The following is an 18,877-nucleotide window of genomic DNA, read 5'->3' on the forward strand; positions in this document are numbered from 1 at the left end:
CCAGTATTATTTCCTGCCATGGCGGGGGGTCAGACTAGATGATCTACTCAGGTCCCTTCCGACCCTAGAAACTATGACATGGGACTGTTAACCGTGGAAAAGGGAAGACTCGGGGGACTTAGTTCAGAGCTTGGGGAGGGCATATATTCATCAAGGCCCCCTGGGGGGGAAAAGAAATATCAGGCACAAGCTGACTAAAGATCGCTTCAGGCTAGATGGAAGGAAAAACTTCACGCCGGGTGCCGAGGGTTTGGAACAGGCTCCCCCAGAGGCAGTGCAGTCATCCACTTTGCTGGGGTCATCTGACCCCAGCAGCCTTGCCTCCCAAGTACAGGGGGGCTGGACCTGATGATCTGTAAGGTCCCTTCCAGCCCCTAACAACTATGAAACCATGAATTCTTCAAGCCCATTAAACTTGGAGGAACTCACAAAGGAAGATGTCTCACCACCGTTTTGCTTAAGTTACAGTGCCACTTGCTGGCCACATTTGACTTTTCCACTCCTGGGAGGCACAAAAGCCAAACCACCGCAAGCGGGCTGAAGCCTACTCAGGCTTATTTTAACCTATATCCCAACCAGGGTTTGAATTATGCAGGGCCTCAGGTGTAGGACTGAGCCCCCCATGAGCCCCCCATAAGAGACGAGAGCCCCTGACCCACACCATGCCTTTCTAAGCAGCTCAGGCAGCACCAGTGGCTTCTTCTGGCTTCCGGCTGCCACCACTTGAAACCCCACCAAGAACTGACGTGTAATTCAAACCCTAATCCCAAGACTTTTTGAAGTACAGAAACCAAACAGAGAACAAGCACAGAGATCAAGCCTTGCTAAGCAGCTTCCTCCTCCCACAACTCCAGGCTGGGAGCAGTGCATTCAGGAGAAGTGATAATACCTGCAAGATCAGGGGTGGGCAATTACTTCTGCTGGAGAGCCACTTAATGAGTTATAGGGACCTGTCAAGGGCCACATACATTTCCCACCTGGGTCACATCCAAGCCCCACCTGGGTCCACAGCTGATGTAGCTGTGTCAAGGGCTGATGCTGCTGGGCAGAAGCAACCCCACCTGCCCATCTGGCACTTAATGGCAGCCAAAGCTGCCATCTGCCCACGGGCTAGATCTAGTGAGCTGGCAGCTGTCCAGCCATAGCCCAGATCAAGTCTGTTGGTGGATTGGATCCAGCCCACAAGCCATATTTTGCCCACCCCTGTGCACATCCACTTCTGAGGGCCTGAGTGCCACAGCCATGGATAGTTTGAGATCTGCTTGCCTGGTTTACTGCCAGGGGCCTGTACCACTCTGTGGTACCACACTGGGTGAGGGACTTCTGGTAGAAATTCTCTATGAACCTAACTTCATGTAATAGCTCTATTTATAATGTGGCTGAGTCATGAAAATGAATAACGCAGTCTGCACAGCAGGTCCTGGGCTCTGTGCTGTGACAGTTAATTCAGTCTCACACTGCCTCCTCCTTTTCTGTGTTCAGTGTGGTGGCACCTCTTAGTACTGACAATGTGAAACTGCCTCTGAAAAGTTGTCATGGGGAAAGGTGCAGGGAATGGGTGGTGCTTGCAGCACCTCAAGATGAGTGTGTTTGCTGGTGTACAGTAAGACATGGGACACTGTATAACGAGAATTAAAAAAAATACAGAGCAGCAGCCCAGTGCCTAGAGCAGACACATGTCAGGGTCTGAACAGGCACATCTGGCTGGGCCAGACACCTGAGTGATCACACCTGCCCCTGATCCCTGGCTAATGCAACTGCCCCAACTCTCTGCAGCCAGGTTGGCTGCCAGAAGTACCACTCGCCCTTTATAAGCACATCTGTAGCCTCTAGGCGGCCTTGACAAAGCCCCAGTCTGTTCTGGCAAGCCCTGTGTTCACAATTATCCCTGGCTTTCCTAACGTCTGAACCTGGTTTTGGCTGTCCTGATGCTGATATTGGATCTCATGGTAGTGGCCTTGCTCTCTCGTTTCCCTGGCATCTTGACTCTGCTTGGCTTCCCTGACCCTGGTCTGGGATTATCCCTGGACCTTGAACTCAGCTCTCTGACCCTTGGCTCCTAACTCTGGCTTGCATCATGGATTACGACTCTTGGATCTCACCCATCAGCTCCACTGAAATTTGGTCCCATCTTCACCAACCTAGACCCCAACCTAATGATCAGGTAACCTGTGCCTCCAATCTGCTGACCCTTTAGTTGTCCCTTAGAGTCTATCTGCAGGCACAGCTGCCTACACCTCAGCTGAACTCTCACAACCCATACTGGACCCTGCACAAGGCAGCTGTCCCAGGGGAAAAATAATGTGTGGGATCATGTAATGAAAGACTGGGTGAAATTCTTTCCCAGTTAGGTCAATGGGAGGACTGCTAGTGATTTTAGTGGGGTCAGGGTTTCACCTTGTGTACTAACACAGTAGTGATCCATGAGGCTATGGTGAATCATCTGCAGACCACACTGATCCCCACAGGCAGTGTCCAGCTGAGTAGGCCTGTTAGCTGCAGAGTAGTGCTGTACCTTGGGCCCCACCACATGACCCAACCACACCAGACACATCTCCTGGCATGTGGCGGGTCTTGCAAAATTTGAGACTTTGCCCAAAGCACACTGAAATCAGAACTCAGGTAATTCAGATGCCTGCCTGCTCCCCTACCTTAATAAGATTTATTTAGTTGTTATAGCAACTTTTTTCAGTGTTTCTTTCCAGGTTCATTGAAGCTTAATAGATTAGCTGTTTTCAGAGAATAAAACACTGAGAAAAATAAGCTACTCAAGTCATGATCACGTGCCCTTTCAAGAAAACTCATATACAGTCTGCTTCAAGTATTTTTTTTGGCATCTAAATCTACCCTGATTAGCAAACAGAAAGATTCATGGGTGCATTCCTGTGAAGTTATATCCAAAGAACCCATGCTATGTCTATTTAACTTCCAAACAGAATTAGGTGCCTATACATCACTCAAGGGAAAAAGGAGATAGATATTTTAAGTCAGTGACTTCTGGCTACTGTCTCCAAGACAACATGCTGGGAGTTGATTTCGTCTTGATCCATTGTTTTTGCTGAAGCGGCAACATCCATCTCATTAATATTATTCAGTGGAAGGTAACTTAAGAATGTTACTGTTTCCGTTAGGTTTGATGATGAGGGAGTATGATGCTCCATGAGAAATCCTGAAGACTAACAATGATATATTGGTTTGAAAAACTCTGGGAACTGCTGTCCTAGTGCATCCTCATGCAAGGGGCCTGAAACAATAGTGGACAGCCAGACAATTCTGGCATCCCCTCACTTTTCAAATGTTTAACTTTGCAGCCTTAAGAACAGCCTTCAGCTGTAGCTTCTGTATGTTATTGTATAGGTTTTATGAAACCCTAACAGTCTAGCCCCTGTTACATATAACTCTAACTCCTCACTCAATCAGCAGAGATGAGCTTGTTAAACTACAGTGCTGTGGCATACACCTCTGATATCTGAACCAATAAGTTAGCTACAAAAGCTAGCACCAGGCACAGGTTGTTCTCCCCTGAGCCAGCTACTAGAGAAGCAGCTGTGATATACTGCTTGTGACTACACCAGACACTGACTGCGCAGTAGCTCATTACTACTGTGCAGTAGTGTCATGTGGCAGGAAGTGTGACACAACACTACTGCGCAGTAGTAACAAGCTACTGCACAGTCACCCAAAAGCCATTCAGCAATGCTACTGCACAGCATTTCTGGTTACTGCACAGTAGGGCTGTGCAAAGCTTTGGGTGCTGATTTGATCCGGAGGAGATTCAGCCCGATTTGGTGGCTGAACCTCCGAATCCAAATGGAATCAGGAGACCATTTAAAAGGTCTGAATCAATTTGAAGTTCTCCGAATCTATTTGGAAAAGATTCAGAGAGCTTTGGCGATTCGGGCAATCCCCGCTCGCTGCAGCAGGGAGCTGGACCCAGACTCTGAGCTGGTACATAGGGGGCAGGGGAGGAGAAGCTGGAGTAGTGGGCAGGGGACCATGGGGTGACCCCTGCCAGGCCCCATCTGCTGCCTGCTCCCCCAGCCCCCCCAAGCACCCCCTGCCCACTTCCCAGCCCTCCACATGGCTGCCCTGCCCACCCCAGCTCCTGGCCCTTTATAAAAAAGTCCCAACTCACTGGGTGCTGCTGGGCAGGGAGCCAATCCCCTCTGCCTCCCACTGCCCTGCGTTGCGTGGGGTGCTCTGCCACAAGGTCCCTGACCCCCACCAGCTCCCCCAGCCCCCCCATGGCTGCCCTGCTTGCCCCAGCTCTGGCCCTTTAAGAAAAAGAACCAAACCCTGGCTGCTGCAGCAGTCTGGGGGCTTCTGGGGGCTCATGCAGAGCCCCCCATGCAGCATGGGGCAGTGGGGGGGCAGCGGGGATCACCCCCTGCTGGGCAGGAGCCAGTGAATTGGGCCTTTTTTTTTTTTTTGAAGGGCTGGAGTTGGGGTGGGCTGGGCAGCCATGAGTGGGGGTTGGGGGAGCAGGCAGGGGTTGGGGAGCTCATGACAGAGCCCCCCCATGTGGCATGGGGCAGTGGGGGGCAGCAGGGATTGCCCCCCTGCTTGGCAGGAGCCAGTGAGTGGGGGCTATTTTTTTTCAAAAAGCTGGGAGCTGGGGCCAGCAGGGCTGGGAGCTGGGAGAGCAGGCGAGGGATGGGGCCTGTGTGATTCAGTGAATCACTGTTTTGGGACAGTGATTTGAATTGTCAAATTGAATTGCTGTCCCCCAGATTGGCCGAATTTGAAGCAAATACTAGCTGCTTCACGCAGGCCTAGTGCTCAGTCATTTGCTACTTGTTTATACTAGAACTAAATGACTGTGCAGTAACGACTGCGCAGTCAGCATCTCATGTAGATAAGGCCACTGGGACTGAGTTGTATGACCAAGAGTAGCTGGGTTGCACAGGCAGTAGGCCATATACTCAGACTTCACAATTTCTTGCAGCTTTTGGTCTGTCATGGCGCAGATCTTACTTCCATTCCAGTTTGCATGACTTCTCCATGGGGAAGGAGGCCTTGTTTTAGCAACGTACAGTAAAGGGCACATTATTAACACAGTGAACCGGTAGAAGAGACCATACTTTGTGAGCTCCTTGCTTCCAGACCACTGCACTACTCTGCTAGACTGTGGGGTATGGAGAGAGCAGAATGTGGCCGGCACCATCTCCTGTCTGGTAGGCTCTGGGAGCAGCACGCAGGAACAAGATGCCAGGGTTGGGGGGTGGGCACAGCTGGCTGAATATCTGAGGTTTTGGCAGGAAGCCAGGCAGGAGCCAGAAGCCATTCAAAGGGACAATGTGATATGGCCATGAAAGAGGTAATCCCAGGATGAATCAGGTGAGGTATTTCCATGAGAGACAGGCAAGCATTAATGGCTATGTACAAGGTAACATGAAGACCTCATCTGGAATACAGTGTGTTTTTCTGGACACGCATACTTGAAAAAGACAACCAGGGATAGATGCAGAGGTACTGAGAGGATTGTTTGGGGAATAGGGAGCCTGTTACAGCTAAAATAACTTGCCTTGAGCAGCTTATCCAGCCGAAGGCTCACAGGGGACCTGACTGCTGGCTATAAATATGCCAGGGTAACCTCCAGGGAGGGCGAACTATTTAAGCCAAATGGGCAACATTAGCACAAGAATATGTGGGGATAAAATAGCCATAAACAGAAAGAGGCTGGAAATGAAAAATTGTCTAAGTGGAGTGTGATTTTGGAGCAGCCTTCCAGAAGGAGGAAAAGGGACAACAGCTTAATGGCTCTGAAGGCAGAGCTTTATCAGTCTCTGGGAGTACGCAGTGCCTGCCATAGCAGGTACTGGGCTCACTGAACCTGCAGATACCTTCCAGTCCCTTCATTCCTATCCAAGTCCAACCCTCACTCCCCACCCCCAAGTGGGAAAGTGCTATGAGGGAGGTGGGTTGCCTAGCAACCTTTGAGCAAATATTCATTTGTCTGAATACTGTGTAACTAGCAGGAGACTGGGAGCAGAGTGAGAGAGGTGCACAGGAAAGAGGGCAATGCAGGCTGCTACTGCCAGAGCTGCTTTGCAGCACTGCCCCTGTTTGCTCCTCTCCTGCCTTGTCCTCCAGGTCTGGGCTCCTCTCATGTATTGTAACTGGGAGGACGGCAGCTCTCCACATCCCCAGCCACAGTGTGGACCCTGCACAGGCTGGGACCAGAAGGGTGAACAAGGTGAAGGTCAACCAGGCCCTTGGAAGGCCAAGCAAGACTCTGGGAGCCTGGGGAGTTCCACGGGATGAGCCACATCTCTTAAGGCTTTTTCTGCTCTAAGGGGAGAGAAGTCACCCCATCCCCAGGAATCACAATAGGCCAGGACACAAAGGAGGCAAGACTATCCCAGCAGCAGGCCACAGCCATCTCCCAGTGCCAATCTGCACCAGTCCTACCACTTCAAGGGCCCAAAATCCAGAAACACAAAGGCTGGCCTCACCCCATGCCTTGGACAAGACCATGAACTGTCTCTGGATGAGAACTCCAATACCCGCACCCTACAGACAGAAAAGGTGGCCTGGCTGTGAGCTCCCCACCATGTTCCTGCTCTCCAGGAAGGGTATCACAACTGGCAGTGCCCTGCCACACTAACCTGCACGATGACTGTGAAGAATACAACCACAATTGTTGTCGCCACAAAATAATCCTTGGCTTTGACTTTGTCTCTGTCCAGCAAGATCACCAGGGCAAAGGCAACAGCCCCTCGCAGGCCCCCGTATGACATCACCACTTGGTCAATCCTGTCCAGTGGGATCAGTCGGAAGTGGTTGAGCACCCAGGTCTGAAGGACAACACCTAGGGGATAAAGGGAGGGAAAGGGTTGAGGGTCTGGCAGAATTATGCAAGCTACAGGAAAAGGAGGAGGGCTTTGGCACAGTGGGGTGCTCTTAAGGATGCAGTCATATGCAGATCTCTTACAAACCCCTGCAAGTTCCCCCGCTCTGCCATGGACATACCCTTCCATAAACCAACTGATGTGTGAGCCTTGCCCATGCTCTTAGGGCTCTTCTGCATCCCTAGGGCCTTTCATAATGCACAGCAAGGGGACCAGGAGATAAAGGGGAATGCATTAGCACAAGCAGGCCAGACAAGTGAGTGCCAGACAAATTGACTGACCCACAGCCCTGAAGAGCAGGATGAAAAAGAGCGTGCCCAGCACTAGTGCTGTGTCCCAGGCCCACTTGGAGGTGTCCACAGCAGAGATGCCCAGGAACATGAAGATGATGGTCTCCGAGCTGCTGGCCAAGGTCTTCATGGTGTACTTCACAGTGGTGCGGGACTTCTGGGAAATGTTGGCTTCCACATACTTCTTACAGCAGATCCCACAGAAAGTGACCCTGGGAAAGCAGTGAGAACTTGGGAAAGGTGCCAGTGGGCAGGGCCACACCACACTGCCCAAGGCACAGATGCATCCTCTTCCCTCCTTGCTGACAGGCAGGTACCCTGGGTCTCTGTACCACTCCCCACAGTATTAATTAGCCCCTCCTCTCTCATCCATCCAACAGCACCTGAGCTATAGGCCAGAATCCATGTAAGTGGCACTGGTGTGGGCACATAGCTGTGGGACAAGCCCAGGCACAGAGCAGAGTGGGAGTGGGCTGGGAAGGGTATAGATCTCCTAGCAAGGGTAGCAGCGGGACGCTCCTGGCACATGCACCCCAACCAGAATGGGAGGTCACGGCATCTCCCACGGTCAAAGCAATGAAGAAGACCTGTCTTCCCCTAGCAGGCTGCTGTATACTCACAGGTGTGCTGCAAGCTGCTGTATACTCACGCGAGGATGGAGGAGAGTGAGACCATCTCGGCGGTGAGGTATGCAATGTAGGCGATCAGGAAGACAAAGAGTGGCTCAATGATGCGCACACGCTTGGTGAACCTAGTGATCAGTGCCAGCAGGAAGGCGAAGAGCAGCCCAATGGCCGTGCCTCCCAGGCTCACAAGAAAGAAGGAGGCTGTGGGAGAGCAAGAGCAGGCTGTACTGAGCACTGAGGCTGCAGCAGCCTGCTTTCCAGAGGCAGTCCTCTGCCAAGGCCCATCTGTCTACTGCAGGGGTTCTTATCACCACCAGAGGGAGCCCTTCTCCCTTCCTGGGCAACCTCTGACTCCCAGCCATGGGTTCAGAGGGTCTCCCCTCAGGATGGCAAATCATGGGGCCAGTGAAACCAACCTGCAGTGCATGCAGGAACAGCTGTCCCTCCCTTATTTAGAAGGGAAGAGAATCCCAAGGCAGTTCCCTGCAAAGTGCAAATAAAGGGCTAAGGAAATGTTACGGCTGAAAATGCAAAGTTGAAGCCAGAGCACCCCAAGGTCAGAAAATGTGAAAGTTCAGGCTGCAGATGGGACCTGCCTAGGCTGCCTTGCTGATTGGTTGCCATGCAGCCCTTGACTACGAGATCACAAGCCCTCTGGAGAATACGACCCAGAGCAACTGGTGTCCTCTTACACTCTGTTCTGCTGCCACCTGGACACGTCACACAGACTGGCACAGAAAGGAAACACAGGAATGGGTTTAATTTTGCCGTCTTAGTAAGGTAGGGAACAACTACAACCGCTAGAACTGACAGCACAGCAGAGGAGGGGGTGAGGTTTCACATGCAGATGCTCCAGCAGAGAAAAGGGAGCAGTCTCCATTCATGTTGCTGTGCTAGGACATTTCCCAGAGTTCAGTAGCACGGTCTCAAGCTGCATGAGGGATCCATGTGACAGCTAGTGGGTAGTGACAAGTAAATGCCTCCCTCCTCCCTACAATTTAAAACTCATCCTCTTCTGCCCTAATGGGGAGGGGAAGTGAATGTGTAGCCCTTCTCCAAGACCAAAAGCATTCAATAAAAAAGCAAAGCCATCACCTGGGGCTTTCTCAGCTCACATCACCTCCAGGTCCCCTTGCCCACCTGCCCAGCCTCCTGCCCTCCCTGCAGAGCCACTACAGTCTTGTAAAACCAACAAACTAAACATGGGGGCTGGGGGGGGAGAAGAGCACAAATAAGTGAAATGAGAAAGATAATAACAACACAAGGGTTACAAGGCTGCACTGGGGTCAGGGAGGGGACAGAGGAGATGGGGGCACAGTGCTGCAGAGGGTGCACAGGTCTGGACATTACTTGGCCTCTCTGTGTTTTTAATCTCACCAAGAGCACCCCAAAACTAACCAGACACCTCTGAATAAGGTTAGCAGATGCCAAGTTCACCTGTGTCTCAGACAGGAGAGGTCAGGCTAATGTGATGTTGCCTAATGCTATATTATGATCTACATGGGTTGAGCCTGGACCTACACCCAATCACATGACCCTGTCCCAGGTCACCCTCCCAGCTGTACTTCTCCCACTGTTCTCCAACCTCCCCGAACCCAACAATCCACTTACCTGCTCACCGTCTGTGCAGCTATGAGGGGTAACTGAGTTTACCAGTTCCTATTAACTTCTTTTACCAGTGTGAGGTCTCTATACCCATCACGAGAGGTACATGGCGTTCATGTTCACCCCCTAGGCTTTCCAGCAGAACAGAACAAGGTCTGGTGACAGTATGACTGAGAGAGAAAGAAAGGCTGGCACTGGCTGGAGATACACTCACCTACTCCCTTCACATAATCTGTGACCTGGACATGTGCAGGGCCCATCTCCACAAAGGAGTTAAACACCTTGTACAGCACCTGCAGGGCAAAAGTGTGCTGTTAGCAGAATGGAGGGGCTGGGACATGGGGAGAGGGTAGCGTCCATTAGCCCCTTCTTGTCTCCAGCTTGCACTATCCTGTGAAGAGTAAAAGCAAGCCAACCCTCCCCTCCCCTTGCCCCCCCCCCCCGCTCATAGTCTTTGGAATGGAGACTTTGCACCTGCAGACTTTGGGGGTGATGAGAGGAACTCCCCCTGCAAAGGACTCTGAGGTTGCAATTACTATGGTCCATTTGTGCAGATGTTCCCTGGAAAAGAGATGAGGGACAAAAAGGCAAGGCAGGTCTCATGCCTCCATCTGCTCTAGATCAGCCTAGGAAAATCACCCAATGAATCCAGTGCTGGGCTCTCCCAAGAACGGGGTGCAAAGGGTCTGGTGGTCTGTGTTTGGCTCCAGATCTGAAGTCATGATTTTAAGGGGGATCAGCTGGGGTATTAGCCCTCTGTCCTGCTTTGGAGACCTCCTCTGCCTCAGATCCTTGGCAGGCCAGACAGTGCTTCTCCACTCCTTCTGAGAGACCCCCAATCTCTGCAGCCATCGAGAAACATTGGCTCCTCCCACTGAGAGACAGAGGAAGCCAAGAGCTGGGCAGAGCCCAGTGATGACTGCAAAATCTCCTATACCTTCAAAGACAGGAAATCCTCCTGACAACAGGGTTCTGAGGCCCAGGCTGGAGACACTTGGCTGGCCTGGGAGAAATTATTAGCCTTCAGAGCCCCTCTGCAGTGGCCAGCAGCCCTGTGGTAGACAAATCTCCCACAGGCTGCCCCAGTCCTACCAGGTAAAGCCATCCCAGGAGCCATAGCCTTAGAACAGCACTCACCACAGTGACAGCATCATTCAGGAGGGATTCCCCAAACACAATGATGAAGAGGGTCTCATTGACATGAACCTCCTCAAAGACGGCCAGCACTGCCACAGGGTCCACCGCTGAGATGAGGCTGCCAAACAGCAGGAAATCCATCAGACCAGCTTCCACACCCTTATCTGCCAAGACAAAGAAACACAAGGCTCAGGCAGCACCCTCAGGAGACAATGCGGACTTGACCTCCTCCTTCCCATCCACCTGCCCACCTGACTCTGCAGAGAGAAACCAGCCAGATGTACCAGGCAAAAAATGACAATGAAGGAAACCTACCATGGTTGTGCACTGAACTGAGGCATGGGGGCTGTGGTAGGAAGGCCAGGCTGCCCATGGGATATGGGATGCACACCCTGCACCCACTCTGCATGTTAGCTCCCAAACCAGAACCAGCATAGGCTTGTTGGTGAGAAGCTTTTTGTAGAGGCACCACATTAACACAGTTACATGATTCCCAATTCAGGAGTGTCTCTGTGTGGCGCTGCCTTACACCATAGAGATGTACTCCTGTTTATTCATTGGAAACAACAGGGTCCAGCACATCTCACAGCCAAGGTGTGGCCCTGTGAGAAAATGGGGTAAAGCTAATGGCTGTGCCAGGGGCCACAGAGCCCACCCCCCAACCGAGCTCCCAGGAGCTGCACTGAACCACACCGGACTGCTCCTTCCCCTGCCTAAGCAAGCCCCTGCCAGCAGTTCCACAGTGTGGCTGGGCTGAGATATCTTCTTTCCCTCCCTGCCCTGGTAAGACATCTGAGGAGGTGGGTGGCAAGGAGTTGCATGTTTTGTGGGACAGGATCTGCAGGGGTGTCAGAGAACCTGGTCCTTGAGACACAGGGCCCAGCAACCCAAGGGAGCCCAAGGGAGCAGCAACCTCTGTGACCCAGCCACTCTCTCAGGGAATATGCCCCAAGGGGTGGGGGGACATGCTCAGGAGACACAGAAGGTGACCAGCCCACCAGGTAATGCCCAAGGCCTAGCCTAAGCCTGGGAGAAGGAGTTTAGGCAGTAACTAACACCTCTAGACAAGCTGCAGCTGCTGGAGTTATGAATGGTAGGGCAGGGTAAGTAACAATGCTGAGCATGAGGAACATGAGGATGAGGGGACAGATCAGGTGGCCTCTCCACTAAAATGCCCTGAGCTCTCTCCATGGCAAGTATGAGCCCCTGGTCTTGCTGGTGTCTCAGGCTGCAACAGCATGCCCAGAGGATAAATCCCACCTGGCACTATTCTCTTCTGGGTAGCACAGCCCATTGGAGGCCTATGGTAACAGGATACACACTTGGCATTGACAGTCTGAAGGCCCAGAGAACTGGCACCACTGAATACCAGCTGTGTGGAGGTGGTTCTGCCATAACACCCTCAAACCTGAACTAGTGCTTGTGTCAGTAGCACTGTCCCCTATGTTTGTCTGGTGACTGGCACTATACTCTGTGCACCTAGCCCCAGTGAGAACAGTCATGGGGGAAGTTCCCACCACCAACCACTGACCATTTCTGCAGGTTGGATCCAATGGCTGTAAGGCTCTAAGGGTTGCTAACTCCTGGCCTACATTGTGACAAAGGGCTCTTCCTTGGACTACTATGGACAATGCCATGCATGGTCTGAGCTAGTTAGTGGCAAGCTTGAGATGTTGCCCTTCACAGGGAGGATGAAGAGTACTACAGCTGGATTAAAATCAGCAAAGGTCATTGACAAGAATAGCAAAGATATGAGTCAGCCCAACACTAAGCAGGATCCATTTATCCTGTATACTTGACAGATCCACAAGAGAGGCACTGTTCCCTGAAGCACATAAAGGTTACACAATCCCTGGATACTGTGGGCCTCCAGCCCCTGGAGGAGTTTGAACAGGATGTAATTCACCTGCCATGGACTTGGACTCAGGAGGGCAAGTGCAGCTCTCTGGCACCTCACCTTTGGTTTTGGCTTATGTTCCTCAAAGGCGTGAGTTGGAAAGGCAAACAGCTTGGTAACTGTCCCAGTCCAGCTCCTCTGACCACCAGCCCCACAGACCACGTAAATGAGGGGCAGAGGTTCAAACAGCCCAGCTTGCTTACCCATGAGCCCTGCCTGCTGCATGCCCCAGAGGGAGACTCCAGTGGTGAAAGAATTCCACAGGGTGCCAATCACTGCATAGGTCAGAATTGCACCAATGTTGTCAAAAAAGAGCCTGCTGGGCATGAAATAGCCTGAATCCAGAACAATGGGGGGAAGGAGGAAGAAGAAGAACATGTTGGGTTCCAGCTGGTACTCTGCTTTCTTAGCGATGGCCAAGACAATTCCCCCAAGGCCCAGGCCCAGTAGGATGAGGAGGCAGCTCTCTGGGACCACAGATGTCACCTTGCGAGACAGCTGGAACACTGGAAGGAAGAGAGGGAAAACAAGGCATCAGCATGAGGCCTGCAGCCAGGCGGCAGAGCCAGCAGGGCCTGAGCTTACTAAGCTCTGTCCCTGCCCCCTGGGAAAAAACAAAGCAGTGCAATCAGCCCAAATATACAGATACAGAAACAGGACTTGGCTAAGGCATCTTAACTAAGATCTGTGAGGGGAGGAGGGTCGGGGCACATCTCGGACTAGCCCATAGCCATATACACAGGGAAGTGAAGGACAAAGGTGTTCCAATCCTCTTGTCCCACTGGCTACAGAGGTCTCCTTTGTCATGCTCCAAAGAAAAGGGAAAGTCCAAATCTCATTTACTTCTTCTGCCCTTCTCAGATGTGCTGAGGGGATAGCTCTGCTTCCTATCGGGTTTCTGTTGCATATTGATTTTTTGTTAACACCAAGTCATTATTTGTTACTTTCTTCTGTGCTGTCATATGTTGTAATCTGGAGAAATCGGAAAGTTGGCAAATCAGGACAGCCCACAAGCAGCACTGCACCTGCCGCCCAGCCTCAGCCTCCTTCCCAGGCCATTCCCTGAGGCATGGCTGGGGGGCTCATTACCCCTGCTCATGGAGCAGGAGATACCTAAACAGCATCAGCATGTACCATGGTCATCGCCTTCTCAGCAGCAGCCTGCCTCAGCAAAGAAACAGGACAGTATCTGAGTGATTGCAGCACAACATGAAATCTAATCGGATTCCTTCCCCGAAATGGAGTGTGGCTGTCTCCCACAGAGGCTTATTTACAAGCATGTAAAAAATGCCAGTGTGCAAACAGGAGATTTATAGATTTTTAAAGTGGTTTATTCAATCTGGGCTCCTGGACTGAATCTTAAACAGCTACAAAGCAGGATTTTAGAGCATTTTTGAGCAAACAGATTATGCTCTTACACCAAGGCACCAATCTATCAATTATGTAACAGAGGGAAAAAGCAGGTATCCAGAGCAGAAAGCCTCAGTGTTACTGGTGCCAGGACATTTACCAGTGCCCTCACTTTCCTGTGAAGCAACCAGTCCTAAGTGGCAAGCCTTTCCAGTACCTGGCTGTGTGGCTCTGCTCCCAGCCAGGGCCAGCTTTGGGACTATCTCAACGCTAGTTGGGACACTTGCAGCCACCAGGGTGTGCTGTAAACATGCTGCCTGACCAGAACTTGAGCCCCTTGGTCTGGTACCCAGAGCACTGCAGGGAGGTCAAAGATGGTTTTGACAGGGCTGATCTAGTCTTGAGCAGAGGGTTGGACTAGATGACCTCCTGAGGTCCTTTCTGATGCTATTTTTCTATGACTAAGCCTGGGACTCCCTTTGCAGTGCACCATTACAGCAGGCAAATGACGTTGACATGCCTTGGCCATCTGAGATGACCTTGTAGGAGCCCATACTGCAGCCCAGGTCCCTACTAGTCCACCTAGTGAAACAGAAAGGTTGCGATCTCCTGAATTATTCCTCAAGCAAACTGGCACATTAGTTCACAAGCAAAGGAACTGAGTTCTTCTTGTTTTATATTCCTCAGCTTCACATGAAAAGAACTGGCAACTCTCAGGTTGGAGAGAGGATGCAGTGTCATTTGGTATTCAGGAGTTTTCTAGCAGCCTTCTTAAACCCAGGTCATTTTAACTTTCAAGCAAAACAGTCTGGGGTGGCCCCCCAGCATGCTCTCTCTCACTAATTTAAGAGCCTGCTACTTGCTTTTAAAGGCTGCAGAACCTATCAACACAATTGAGTGCTTCATGTAAGTTCTGGAAAGGTTCCCAGCAGGCCTCAGGCTCAGCATGACTCTGGCTAGCGTCTCTGAGCAACCTGCAGCACTCCAGGGTACCAGCCCAAGGAGCTTAAGCTCAGGTCAGGTGGTGCAGCAGGTCCAGCTGGCTGCTTGTGATTGTGTGACAGTCCCAGATCCGGCCCGGCCCTGCCTGCCCATGGGATTTTGCAGTCCTGTGCTGTGGAAGGGATCTGTTCAGTACAGGGAATCACAGCACAGGGCCCTCCCCAGGGAGCAGGGTGAATTGAAGGAGGACCCCTCAGAGCCAACAGGGCTCAGATGTGCTCAGTTGCCTCTGACCACTTGCAGGTACAGAAGTTTGCTGTGTGCCCTGGTGGACAGCCTCTCTGATAAAATGATATTTTCCACACCTTACCCTGGCCCATCCCTGCCCCACAGCATTGCTATCATGGTAACCTGCCATCATCAGTAACACCTGCACCAGTGCCACACAAATGGCAGACCCAGGAGCTGGTTCTCTCTTCCAGCTCCAAGATAAAAAGATCCCAGCTTTGAGTCAATGCCAGCCCTGCCTGCACATTCATAGGCCAGGCAGCAGTAACACTCAGCTCTCACCAAGGCACAGGGCACTCGGCCTCTGACACTCCCTTGGAGCCCACTTCAGACTTTGCTGGATCCCAATGATTCCCCTCTCCTGGATTCTCTCCCCTTGCAGGCACTGCTGACCTAAGTGTGGCCTGCCAGGGCACTGTGCTGCAGGGTTGGGGGCTCCATAAGTGGAGTCAGTGTGGTCTGTCCATGCCCCCGCACAGTGCTAAGGGTCTGTGTTACTGAGGTGCAGCAGGTCTGGAAGAGATGGAATGGAGTCCACAAGCTTTTTCCGAACAGTAGGAAACACCAGATTAATCCCCAAGTCTTGGCTAAATCAAAGCTGTATAATTAAGTTCTGATCAACTAAACTACCTGTAGTTTAATTAAAGCCAGAGTCTTCATCAGTGATTTAATCACAGTGAGAGAAGCTAGGAGAAAGACTGTGTGCCCCTAGACAGCACCTCCAGCCTAAGTGTGTGTGGGGAACTCCATGTGCCAAAATCCTACAGGACCCAATCCCCTGAGCAAGGCCCAAGACCCTGAGCTGTGACAAAGCCAGTCCCCAGACCTGACTGTGAGGGTGAAGTTATATGTTAAATGTAGACCATACTAAATCTGTGGATTGTTAAGCAGGGCCAAAGTGAGAACATGCTGTGAGCAATAAGAGTTGCCATGTTTACTCAAGTACAAGACGGGGGGGGGGGTTGCTTCTTTCTTTGCCAGTCAGCAAATTGGAAGGGACAAAACTGTTCTTGAATTTGAGTACCATCCTGGGGCAGGCAGCAGTTCAGCTCCTGGTTTAGCCCCAGGCTTAGGGCTAAAGCTTGAGCTGCTCTGGGGTAGCTTGTTTAGCAGGGAAGGGGACTCACAGCCAGGGGAGCATAGGGGAGACTGCAAGGAGAGGAGGAAGCCTGAAGCCTTCTCCTGTTTTGACTGTGGCTGCCCCCCTTGCCTCCCCCACCCCCTGCTCCCCCCACCCCCAGCTGCCCCTTCCCCCATTACCTTCTGTTCTGGCTCCTGATCCTCTAGCCCCAATCCAGCCCAGCTGGTGGGGCTGATCTAAGGCATAGTCCAGTCATGGTGCTGATTGCCCCAAAGAGCAGAGCTGCAGCAGAAGGTAAATGGGAGGGGGTGAGCAGGGAGGAGGGAGCAAGAGGTTGGGGGCAGGTGATGGGGGAGGCAAGGAGTGGTAGGGAGAGGCAACAGGGTGGGGGAGGGCAGGCACAGGAATGGAGGAACAGGCAGCAGGGAGGCTTGTGGCAGGGACATATGGTGGGGGCAGGTGCAGCGGGGACAGGCACAGGAAAGCAAGGGAGCAAGGGGCAGGGGTCTTGCCTTCTACCTTCTGCTGCTGTGTTCCTTGCCACGGTAGTAGAAGGATGAATTTAAAACAACTTACCACTAATTCAATTCTATACTTGGAAAATTATAATAAATTTATCATTTTCTATGTATAGAATTCAATTATTAGGGGATCTCCTTAACTTTATCTTGGATTCGGCTAAATACATTTCTTGCCTGCACAGCTCTGACTTGCCACTAGAGGGCAGGAGAGCAGGGGCGTGGCTAGGAGCCAGGACACCTGGGCCTTATTCCTGTTCTAGAGGTAGCAGGATGGGGAGGGGCTGGGAACAGGGCATCCTGCGATGCCAGAAGACTGCAAATTGCACGCTTTATCTCCGTGGAGCAGAATGAAATTATCTTAATATAGTCTATACAGCACAGCCCAGAATTAACCCTTACCTGAAGCAGTCTAAGTTTGAGAGACTCAGAGGTACTTAGTACAAGTTAATGTGCTTTAACCAGTGAATGCTTGTATTTCAAGTGCCCTTAGTATGATCCAATGTTCCCTCTAAGGTGTAGTGCTCCGTGAGCACGCTGCTTCGGTCCGTGAGTGCGCTGCTTCGGTCCTGCCTCCCCCTTTTGCTAAGCCTGGATCCGGACTATGCTAAGCCTAGTATACTAGGCTCATGTAACAGATCCTCGTGCAATGGATTTTGCAATAATCCTCCAAACATAAGACTGGGGGCTGGGGAGCAGAGCAGTTCCCCAAACTCAGTAACGGGGACTCCCTATTCATGAAGCAGAAATCTTATGTCATGGTTAAACAAAGTTCTTTGGGTAAATGTGATATAATTTACCAAAAGCACCTTGTTTGCCTATGTCCTTAGACCAACACAACTGTAACCAGCACTGCCAAACTATCTCATGGTTAGGAATGATTCCCTGTGCCTGCTCTTTTTCCTCTGATGCACACCCAGGTTCTGCACCATCCTGCTCTGCCCCACACGCCTTTCCCTGCTGCAGGCAACCAAAGTGAATCCAACCATGGTACATCGGGCTGTGTAAACAATGTCGCTGGCAGATCAACCTGCTGTCTGAAGAGGAGTGAAATGTCAGGGTGCACTCTTGGCTGCCTCGAGCTGCTGCTGCCTGCAGCATTTAATCTGAGATCTGGGGAAGCCAAGCTCTGCACATGTCCCTGCTCTGGGAGTGAGGAGGCACGTGGACTCTGGGCTGGGGAACGGAGCAGTTTCCCAGAGCCAGCAGAGCCTGCGCCAGCCCCAGCCCCCACCCCCGCTGCACCTCTGGGAGTGAGGAGGCACATGGCCTTGGGGCTGGGCAGTGGAGCAGTTTCCTGGCGGCAGCCCCCAGCCCCTGCCTTCAGGAGTGAGGAGGCACATGGCCTCGGGGCTGGGGAGCAGAGCAGTTCCCCAGGGCCGGCAGAGCCCGAGCCAGTCCCCAGCCCCAGCCCCTGCCTCGCCTTGCCTTGCCGCACCCCAGCTCCTCTCCAGGCAGGTGCGCAGCATTCATAAGTTAGTGCGTGGCAAGGTATTAAATTATGCGTGGCCACACATGCGCGCACCTTGGAGAGAACCAAGTGTAACATGTAACATCACTCTGACTATTCAAGGATGCATCCAAATTGTTCTAAACACCTGCTATGCTCTTGACCTCACTGGTGTCTTGGGGCAGTGAGTTCCACAGGCTGCCAAGGTATTGTTTGAAAGAGCGTTTCCTTTTACTGGTTTTTAATGCACTGCCTATCATTTTCTCTGGGGGTCCTGTTGTCACTCTGTGGGGGTCTGCACAGGGCTCTATTCTCAATCCCCTTCCACTTCCTTCACCCTCTCTCTAAGGGGTCCCATTGACACACCAAACTCCACCAGCCATGGTTGCTCTGACCTGCCTGCTTCTGTCCAGTCCCATGGCAAAGCCAATCCCCAACATCTACTCCAGGAGGACATGCTGACAGTTGACTGCCCCTCTCTGCCAGCCCGTGCAGCCAGGACAGAGACAAGCCTTGCCACTTCTTTCACTACCGTCATGGTTTCCAAGAACTCACTCTCTCCAGTTTCAGCCTTTCAGCCTCTGACCCAACCCCTTTCACTCTCTCCAGTTTCAGCCTTTCAGCCTCTGACCCAACCCCTCTCAGTTGGTCCCACATGCAGGAGCTCATCTTCTCCTGGCCTATCAACTTGTCCACATCCTGGTCCCTGAATTACTTTGCTGCTTGCCCATATCCATCACCACCATCACTTCACCACATCACCCAGACACTTCTTGTCCCCGCCTTCAAGGCCATAAGCAACACTGACCCTTACATCCTCAGTGCTGTCTTTGCCTCCTCTC

General features: G+C 51.9%; 1 protein-coding gene across 2 annotated transcripts in view; it reads right to left on the reverse strand.

The window, feature by feature from the left end:
* SLC9A5 (solute carrier family 9 member A5) overlaps nucleotides 1-18,877 on the reverse strand; it is a 59,600-nt gene that overhangs the window by 25,619 nt on the left and 15,104 nt on the right. For both annotated transcript variants that reach the window (XM_090063113.1, XM_090063112.1), the window contains exons 2-7: nucleotides 12,610-12,912; nucleotides 10,510-10,673; nucleotides 9,587-9,665; nucleotides 7,791-7,968; nucleotides 7,133-7,353; nucleotides 6,609-6,811 (exon numbers count right to left, since the gene is read on the reverse strand). In XM_090063113.1, the coding sequence (XP_089919239.1) occupies nucleotides 6,609-6,811; nucleotides 7,133-7,353; nucleotides 7,791-7,968; nucleotides 9,587-9,665; nucleotides 10,510-10,673; nucleotides 12,610-12,912 (1,148 nt within the window). The remainder of the gene's footprint in view (nucleotides 1-6,608; nucleotides 6,812-7,132; nucleotides 7,354-7,790; nucleotides 7,969-9,586; nucleotides 9,666-10,509; nucleotides 10,674-12,609; nucleotides 12,913-18,877) is intronic.

This window comes from Crocodylus siamensis, chromosome 9, assembly GCF_052110815.1.
Source record: "Crocodylus siamensis isolate JL-2025a chromosome 9, ASM5211081v1, whole genome shotgun sequence".
Classification (NCBI taxonomy): Eukaryota; Metazoa; Chordata; order Crocodylia; family Crocodylidae; genus Crocodylus; species Crocodylus siamensis.